The sequence below is a fragment of the Cariama cristata genome, unplaced genomic scaffold (genome assembly GCF_000690535.1).
Source record: "Cariama cristata isolate BGI_N322 unplaced genomic scaffold, ASM69053v1 scaffold41516, whole genome shotgun sequence".
NCBI classification, from domain to species: Eukaryota; Metazoa; Chordata; class Aves; order Cariamiformes; family Cariamidae; genus Cariama; species Cariama cristata.
The window spans coordinates 13,936-24,036 of NW_009623460.1; the positions used below are offsets into that span (position 1 = coordinate 13,936).

At 37.6% G+C, this 10,101-nt stretch overlaps 1 protein-coding gene across 1 annotated transcript; it reads right to left on the minus strand.

Moving 5' to 3' along the window:
* Positions 1 to 2,801: 2,801 nt before the first annotated feature.
* On the minus strand, positions 2,802 to 9,765 carry RNF138 (ring finger protein 138, E3 ubiquitin protein ligase). The gene is made up of 7 exons (XM_009702735.1): positions 9,614 to 9,765; positions 9,193 to 9,358; positions 7,546 to 7,661; positions 5,998 to 6,066; positions 5,406 to 5,511; positions 4,507 to 4,614; positions 2,802 to 3,066 (listed from the first exon to the last, which is right to left on the minus strand). The coding sequence occupies exons 1-7, from the start codon at positions 9,763 to 9,765 to the stop codon at positions 2,998 to 3,000; spliced, it is 786 nt and encodes a 261-aa protein (XP_009701037.1). The 3' UTR covers positions 2,802 to 2,997.
* Between the last annotated feature and the right edge of the window lie 336 nt (positions 9,766 to 10,101).

A 10,101-nucleotide genomic window follows, 5' to 3' on the forward strand; every position in this document is an offset into this window, starting at 1 on the left:
TGAAATAAGTTTTGGCCAACCTATCATCTTTTCTGCTTCATGGAAAGACCTTAAGATGTGAAATACGGTAACTTGTCCGCTCATGAACGGATCATGAGCCACAACTCATCGGTTCCAGCAGCATACACGCCACTCTAACCAAAGTGTGAGGGCATACTAACCATGTACTTAAGTTTAGAAAGCATCTGAAAAGGAAGAAGTAGCATCAAGGGGACTGATCAGCTTTATTACGCAACAAAAAGACAAACAGAAAATAAAATACTTTAATAGGAGAAAAAATAGAAGGTACAATTCAAACATAATATACCGTACTGAAACCATACACAATGCAATGTGAACACGAAAACATTGTTAAACAGCAACCTTCTAGTAAAGATTGGATCTTGTTTCAAGTACAAGCATCATCCATCACAGACAGCTTTTTGTGTATGTCTTGAGTTTCAGTGAGAAAGACCACGACCATCAGCAGCATATTTAAATTGTTTCATTTTCATTAAACGCTTACCTACTGAATGTATTGGATGCAATCATATTAAAAGTCTAAAATCTTAAGCAAGGTAGTGCCTGCCAATACAGATTTTAACATTTGCAAATAAAAGGGATAAACATTTTGCAAAGTTTTTTTTATATTGCATTTATACACATTCGTTGCTTTAAAATGTGTATTCAAGTCTCTCAACATTTAAACGACTAAAATGCTCAGCAACTACACATCAAGTGACAGTTATTGCTATAGAAAAATTTGTTTCCCAGAGTTTTAAAATAGATGTAATTTCATTTGCAATTCTCAAGGTATGTTCAAGTAATAGAAATAAGTAGTTCCAGTGTCCATGAGGCATTTTGAATCTGTATTGGCTGTAGGCATTTATTGTCAGATCATACAAATATTTTATTGAATCTAAAAAAAGTTAACTAAAATTACATATAACTATTAAATTTCTTAGGAAATGTATGCAGTAATAAAATCACCACGGTATGTGTTTTTATTTTAAAAAGCTGAAACGTTAGCATCAGGCTACCTTGAAATTCCTTTCTGTCTAAGGGCACTACTTCATAGTTGGCTTTATAGAGCAAAAGAGAAAGTAAAAATCCAGACAACTTTTTCAGTTGGATCAGTGAACCACTCCAGATCAGTATATGGTCACACAAGCACTAGAGCCAACAGACAACTGAGCCTATGCAGTGAGTACGGGGGTCAAACCGAGAAGCTGGAGTGCAAGATCAACGAGTGGCCTGCTGTCAAAATACTGTATTAAGCCAGTAACAAAATGTAAGACATGTTAAGTTGTTATAAAAAGGATATAACCTTCAGACGATTCTGAAATAGCCAGCTTTCTCTGTATTTTAGCCAGTTATGCCTTCAGTAATGTTTTACTCTTCTAAAAAATGTAAGACAGAAATGTTAAGTTACAGTGCATAGTATTTTAGTTCCAACACTCAACATATTAGAACTAAGATTCAATTCTGAAACCCATCACATCGCAGAATAAGGCATTTCAACCTTATCAGTTTTGGAATATGAAATATCCCCATATTTAAAGAATAATCAAAACCTGTATTTGGAGAGCAAATGGGAGCTAGGGTGTAAGAAGCAGATTGTACTTCAGCTGCACAACTGATATTATTACACATAAATCACCAACTAGGCTAGGAAAATTACTGGGGATGTTTTCCACCATGTATACAATACCCATTAAGAACAGTAAGTTTCACATTGGGCGATGGCAACGCAGGATGAAGAGTCAGTCCTAAAAGGTATACATTCGGAACAGTCTCTGAACCTCCAAAATGTAAGCTGCGCAGCTTTCTTTCCCCTTCTCCCCATTAGTATTAAATAAAAGACCTTAAAGTTCTTTTACAAATGGATTTTCTATTTAAATTCAAAATTGCATTATTGCTCCATTTTCTCCGATTTTAATGACGGTCTTGCTGGGAATGCGGACATCTAGACTAGGAACCCTTAAAATAAGTCGGTAACTATTTTAGAGCAAGTTTTTCTTCTCAGCTGTTTTTTCAAGCCTTTGGATGCAGGAGACGTCCAGGTTTTAAAGTCTGACCAAAATCAACAAGTTCATTTCTGAGTGTTGATAGGTCTGAAGCCAATTAGTTCTCTAGTTATACAGCCTTTCATGAAAGGACAGACCAAAATTTGAATTCCAAATGCAACAACAGAAGTTCTTAAAAAGCTCCAACAAAATGAAAAATTAGCTGGTCCCAGTCCTATACCCAAAAAGTATACCTTTTGCATGTCATCTTGAACTGCTGAGAAAGCACGTCATCTTCCTCAGTAGTTGGGAGTACAGGGAAAATTCCTCACTCGTCACTTTAGTAAGCAAGCATCCTATTTCAGTTATGCTCCAAAAGCGGAAAAAAAATAGATGTCATTATTCCTAGGCAACGGCACCATTCTTTCTCAATGGACGGTGGGGGAAAAAAAAAAAACTGCTCTGCATTGTTGATCTATAGAAAACAAATATTTTTATTTCTTGTTGTTATTTTCATTTACACAGTAACAGTAAAAAACAAAATCACAATATCAAATAAAACTTTGTCCTTGGGCAGAAGGTCGGAAAAAACCTATCATCGCATAGATATCTTAGCAGCTGACAGTTCAACTTAAAGAAACTCCATAGTGCAACAGAGCATCTTTGCATGTCTTTCTAAAGAGACTGCCAAAGTTGGTTTCAGTGAATCCAAATATCTGACATTAATAAAAGAAACCATGTAATTAACAGAGTAGTAAAAGTTAGAGAAAAATCAAGACAACGGTATGAAGTTCCAAAAAGGTCCCTAATTCCACAGGGATAGATCTCAGTAAAGATGCCAAGTTTGAGTTTCAGCAAAATCATTTATGAAAAGTCCTTATGAGCGTGCAAAAAAGTTAAGCCTGAAAAGTGGTCACTGAATACCATTTTTATTAATATACACTTCAGATCACCAACAGAATTAATGTAATTTTTCTCTCAGATAATCAGTAAGACGAAGGGGGGCTATACTTTAAAAGTTCACATGACAGGATTCTTGAACTGCATTTTGGTATTGGGCTTCTTCATCAAGCTGAAGATTCTAAACAAAATGAAAACATCATCAAAATGGACAAATACTCAAGATGTACCACAGTCCTTAGTTTAATCATTAATTTTCCACATTTTTACATAGGAATTGGCACCCAAATGATGCATCTCCATCTTTATGTGTACCAGATGATTTTTTATGTTGCACAGTATCTTTTATTTAACCAAATACCAAGAGATACATGAGACAGGAGAAGGATCAGATGAGTGTGACAAGGCTCATTAAGCAGAAGGGTCCATCTTCTGTCCCTGGCTCAATTACATTACAGAACAGCCAGCTCAGGAAAGCTGACTGTGTCACGCAATTCTTCTAACAGGGCTTCCAACCAGCCATAACATCCTCCATTAATAAAAACAAAATGTGATACCCAGAGAACAGTAATCATAGATTGTTGAGAATATACTGCTTAAAATGAGAAAGCAAACACGTATCACAAAAGATGGATGGTTAACTCTGCTACTTTTGAAGGACTATCTTCTAAGTTGATAACATGCCAGAGTAATACATCTTTTTAGTACAATTCTGGCAGCTTCCCCAAATCAGAAATCCAGTTACCCGTTTTACATCCTCAAACATGGAAGATGCACTCATGTTGAAGAGCCAAATCCCTCGCATCAGTCTCCTCGCTCTTCATGCCTTTGTCACAGATCACTCAACACAAAGAACAATATGCATCACCTTTGCCATCTCTAACCAGTGAGGCTGCCTATGCCTCAAATACCATGCTTGTCCCACACAAGGTTCAAGCAGTGTAACCCCAAAGCCTATCAAACTCTGTAGAAATCACAACGCAAACTCTCCAGCTCTCTCATCCCACATGCAGAACTCAACTGCTTGGCTTGACTTATGATCCACCCACTGACTACCTCTGTGTATGCAGTTCTGCATCTACTCCAAGGTCATTTACTCAAAGTGAGCTTCAAAGGTGGCAACTAGAACAATGATTTAATGACACATCTCTTTTATACATTGCAGCCTCTCTCACAACATACTGGAAGAAAGGCTGTAGCAGCAATACCAGCTAGTCAAGTTGCACTTTGAGTCCTGAGAATTATGATTTAGCCATTTCCATCATAAAAGGTCAAAAATGTCAATAAAATAGAGTAGCATCTATTTTATTTCCCCCAGAAGCAGCAGCAACAAACTGTTCTGGAAGAACAAATAGTTCAGATTGAGAACACTAAGCTAAAGACTTCAGTCATCAGTTTGAAGCAGAGCTTAACTGTTGACACCACCTATTCCTGGTAGCACTTTACATTGATAATAGGAATTTTAAGAACAGACAGGCCTACTTCCGAGTCCTCTACAGAGCAGCAACATAGCATGTCCAGAACACAAACAAGTTTGGCACAAATTTTTTATTTGGCATTTTTATTTATAGAAAAAAATTTACCATTTATTCCCCTACACATCAAAGAAGAAAAAGCTTACCACAAATTCTCCGTAGTCAAACCGGTGTCTTAGATTTAGATGGCTAACAAGATTTCTAGTAACCTGGTTAGTATCTGCCCAAGGAAGAGATACACAAATAGGACAGATCTAAATTTGGAGGGGAAGGGGAAAGAGAGAGAATTAAAAAAAAGTTATTGGTAATACAGAATGCATTAAAAACATGTTCTACAGGAGTAACTAGTCTGTTATTCATCCACTACCAAAATACAGTACAGATGTTCACATAAAATCATAGTTCTAAGTGTTCTTTTCCTGAAAAATTACATTTCAACTTGCCAAATTTCTTAAGTGTTTCTCTTAAGAGTGGAGGATTATCATGTCTGTCTGGCACTCTTTTTGTCAATTTCTGTCATGTAAAATTTAGAAAAGAAAGTGATTACTGCATCCTACTTATTGTTTGTAAGAATTTTCATACAACTGAGATGATCAAGTAAGCCAAAAGAAAAAATATCACACCTTATACAGATGAAAATAATAGAAAATCAAACAGATTTTTCTCCTTCAGATTACCTTAGATTGCTTTTCAAGTAACTGTAGGTTTCACACGAAACAATAGTTACGTTACAAATGAGATTCTACAGAAACAGATCTGAATTACTAAATGAAGAAGAGTAAGTGTTAGGCTCAAAGCCTGAGTGTTTCACATGAAGATAAATGAGACAGCTAGGTCAGAAATGCCTTAGAACTGACAAGAAGCTGGACAAGAAATATTTTCACATGAAAGTCACTCCTCAAGTTAAATGCACTGCATTATGTATATTGTCTTTCTCAGACCACAGTGATCTTTACAGATACAGACTAGCTACTGCACATTTAAAATTGTCCATATAATTATAATGAAAGTAGCTAAAGAGGCATACATAAGCAAGTCTACTTACTACAGGAACTATCTGATACAGATGTCTATTATTACAGTGATCCAGCAAGCGTTGTCTGGTAAAATTGGCTTCCTGACACAGGGGGCATTTGAAGGTTGGGTGTCCACTGTAAACAAAAACACACAGTATTAAATAGAAAAGAGAGTTTTAGAAGCAGTGTTACAGAGAGCTTAATTCATCTGTTACCTTGTCATTGTTTTCCCTTATTTTGATAACAACAAAAAACCCCCCACCGACATAGCAGCGGATCCAATGGAGTTCCAGTGCTACTTCCAAATTGCAATTTTAAAGTACATTTATTATTTGTACACCTAAATGCATTCTTCCGAGACCTGCACTTTCGAAAACTCTTCTGTTCCAATTGCAGCTGCATCCTGTTCTTACTTACTGGTAACATCTTTTATGGAAATCCTTCAGGAAAGTACTGAAAAAACCCAAATTCTAATGTACAGATGCAAATGTATAAGAAACTACAGGGTGTTTTTAATACAACTTTTTGTAGATGTTTGTGTGGTGTTTTTTAAGTTAGAAGTTTGTGCTATGACTGTCTGGATCTATTTTAATAATAACTATAGAAAAATAAGCAGCCTACCTTGTTTCTCCTTGAAGTATTTGATTATTAGCCATCTCGCCATTATCAGATATTGCATCACTCCTGCTACTTCAAATGAAGTCAAGAAAAAAAAAAAAAAAAATGAAAATTGAGATTATTTTACTCCACTAACAAAATTTTTAAAAGTTTAACAGCAGTGAGGGGGATTCATTAAGTTCCATGAATTTCAAGGCAAAACATACAATGGCACTATTTGAACTCTCACAACTTTTCCTTTGGATCAAGGTATGTCTCGATATTTAGTTACCATGGTGACCCTTGGTGGAATACTACACGAGTTTATAGGAAAGTGGTAGGTAATACAACAAACATTTAGCCAACAGAGCTAATAGAGATTATAACCCAGTAGCTCAAAAAGCATTATGAATGACGTGAATGTAAGACAGGTAACACTTTCTAAGTTTTTTGACTTAGGACGACATAAATAGGCATTTAACTGCCATGTGTTTACACAAATAATTTACAACTTTCAACTATAGCAAGATAAATTTTCTTACACTGAGCACAAAATAAACCATTTCCTAAAGTAAGACTGAGAGACAGGAACACTTCAGAAAATAAATTTGACCATATATGCACCTTTAGCTAAGCCAGAAGAAACTGCTCAGAAATGCTGATTATCCTAAGAACATGAATGTTCACAGTCACAGATCTGGTCACAGTACATTTTTTATATGTCTGTAATATTATAAGCACAGGTATTCTACTGTGGTATAGTCAATAAATGGTGATATAACAATATTCAGACACTTCGGTGAAACACTGCTGCAGCTAGTTCTGGTAACAGCTTAAACTTCTGCTTTGAACATACTGATGGGTTGACAGTCAAGCACAGAGAAGTTCAGACTGCTAAAAATAGAAAATAGATGTCAAAAGAAAGTAAATAAAGGACAGGCTATACAAAATAAAGCCCTATGAAACCAAGATGTAATCAAAGGTCTTCAAAAGTAAGCAAAAATCCCCAACGAAACGACATAGATCAGTGAGAAGGTAGGAAAAAGAAAGTTCTTTAGCTTTACTGCCTGAAAACAAATGGTAAGCGTCATCTGTATTTTAATGATGTGTAACATACTGGAGTTCCTTATACATTTCATAAGAGATCAATTCAAAATAAATTCAATCAGAAAGCAAAAGCTTGCACAGTAATGTTTTGAAACAGGATGCCCACTAAAACAGTTTTAGGAAAGGGTAGGGGGAATAAAAAGAGAAGGGAACGTCCCTGGGGCTAAATACTATGAAATATGTTACAAAGTAAGCTGCTCAAATGCTGTCAAGGCAAGGAAAGCAAGCTACAAATACTATATGCTTTTTAGGAGAGTCCCTAGAAGACATTCCAAACCATCATGCAGAAGAGTTTTCTGCTGTATGCTAAGAGTAAAGAAAAAGACCTGGAAAAACTGACGTTTTTTGAAGCACAAAAATATGGACAGTAATTATTGCAAAAAGAAGGCATGCCCTGGAAAAAAAACATCACTTTTGGGGAGGGGAGAAGAAGATGCATTGTTATACATAAAACACCCTGATTACCTGTTCCCTGTTGAATCTTGGGAAATCTGTAAGTTTGGAATAATAGAAGAAACACCATATTCATCCTGATACTTCTTACACGTTTTATAATGCTGTCTCATCCACGAAAATCTAACCTGTAAATGAAATGCCAAATTATTGAAATTATACTAAAAATCCAGGGATAGAAGGAAGAGCTAATTCTGCCAACAGAAAGTAATGCATGCAATTATATAGACATCATATGCAGCAGAAACCAGAACTTGTGTCTCCCCTCTCAGCATGAACACTTTCTTGCCCAACAGGAGATCTTCGATTCCTTTTTCCATAGAGCCTCTGTCACTCTGTGAGACCAGAGAACATTCCCACTCCCCAAACCCCCAACAGCCAGGCGCCTGAGAGCTCTCTCAGGGGTGAAAGATGCGAGTAAACTCCATTTAACTGAAACAAAGTCACAGGAACTACACCTCCCACATCCAGGATCAATAACTGATGAGCTACAACAGAGAAGGGCCACGAGGATGGGATAAGCACCACTGTTCCTTCAGTCTTCTCTGGCCTGCTGTTACCTTGTGCAGAGCAAAATCTTTTTGCATTAGGTGTGTTCTGAGAATACATAACTTTTCTCATTGAGAGGGAAAGGGTTAAAAAAAAATAAAGGAGGAGGTGAATGTACACCAACTTAATGCTGCCTATCCACCTTAAATGCAAGGTAAGACTATGAGTTGCTTAGATTTGTCAGAAGGCAGCTGTGCCGGACATGCCCTAAATCAGATTTTCGGGTCCAACAGCACTGTCAGAAAGCGCTCACGGGTTTAGAGGCTGAACAAGATCACATCTCACATGTCTGTGCCTAAATTCCATTAAAGTTTTTCTGGGGATCTGTTTGGTTCTTCCTTCCAGTTTACCAACTTGGTATCGTTTCTTTCTCCCAGTTTTTCATCCTAATGAATCATGTGGAACAAAGCAAGCAGCTCAGCTTTCCACTAGTGCTAATCTTCACACTGGCAGAACTGAGTCCCAAGTGAAAAGAAACAAACACGAAGACTACCCGGATCTGATGCAAGTTGATATAAACAAAATGTGTGGCTGAAATCCTGCATCCATTTATACCAGAAGAGAGATTACTCTTGACTTGAGTGAGGGTCAAGATTTCACCAATGTTCTGAAAATAATGACCCCTTTACAAAGGGAATGAAGGAAATGTAAACGGACTGATGGGGCAGGGGGAAAACTACAAATGATTCTATGTACGCCAAGAGTTATCAACTCATTTTTTTGGTCTTAAATTAAATTTTATGGTAGCTCTAAGAACTTTCATTTCCATAGTGAAAGTTTCTGAGGTTTTCCATGTATCTGCAACTTTCATTTTCAGTTGTCTAACTTTTTTTTTGCCAGTTTTATAGCCATATCCAGTTTTCGCATTGCTTTGGGGAAAAACTGGCACTCCACTTAAAAAGTCCTTACAGGCAATACAAGATCCTCTTTCAGTTTACACCTGTTAGGCATACCTGGCAGGCACTGCATGCCCGGTATATGCACAAGCCATACAAAGCTAAGCTCAAACTGCTATAGGCTCTTTAGCTCCAAAACAAGAACGACACACAGTCAAAGTGCGTCTGGTCAAAAATAAGAAGTTATCCAACTTTTTGTAAAGTTTTACTCTACCTGCTTCTCACAGCATCTACAGCCCCCAGAAGCTTTCTTCATACTGTTTTCAACATCTAGAGCCCTTTTGGGATACGTTCTTTCTTTTTTAGTCACGCTCCCCCGGCAGAGAGGACAATGCGTTCCACTTTCTCTGATAGCTGTCAGGAAGCACTTCCTGCAAAACCTAAATTAAAAAGTTACCACAAACACAGGTTAGCAAAGTGAAGAGAGTTAGATACTTTGTCCTTGAAGAGAGCTAGGTACCATTAGGAAAAAAAGATATATATCAGAGTAATAGCCTACTGAATACAAATATTTATAAACACAAGCAAAATGAAATAACGGTGCTTACAAAGAAGTGTACGGAAAGTAGGGGAACTTGGCGATGCACCTTAGGTAAAGATCTTACTATTTACTGACCAGTATTCCTGAGCTGTACGCTGGATTGATCATTAATGAGATATTAAATGGTGCAGCAGGCACATGATACTGGAAAACCTTATCAGAGTAACTCCTGTTTATTGTCCTTAAGCGGAGCCAAAACCACTGCAAAGCTTCACCGAGCACGCATTTCCGAAGACCGTAGTTCATCGCCTTTGGCAGTTCTCTCCCCTTCCTCGCGTACCAACTGCCAAAGCTATTTTGCTTTTCTACCAAGCGCTACTTTGTCATTACACGTTCCTCTGAAAAACGCGGAACAGATGAACTGAGAAGAGAGAACAGCTACGCTAAGGTCCTCCTTTGACAGCGAACGGTAAACTATAAAGTTAAAAACGCGACTGAGGTTAGCCGTGCGAGATGTTTCCGTCGGCAGTAAAGCCCGGCCACCACCGCCCAGGCCCAGACAAGCGGGGCTTCCATCCGGAGGGGGCTCTCCTCACCGACCGCTCCCCCGTGGCTACAAAGGAAAGCGGCGAGGGAAGGCCG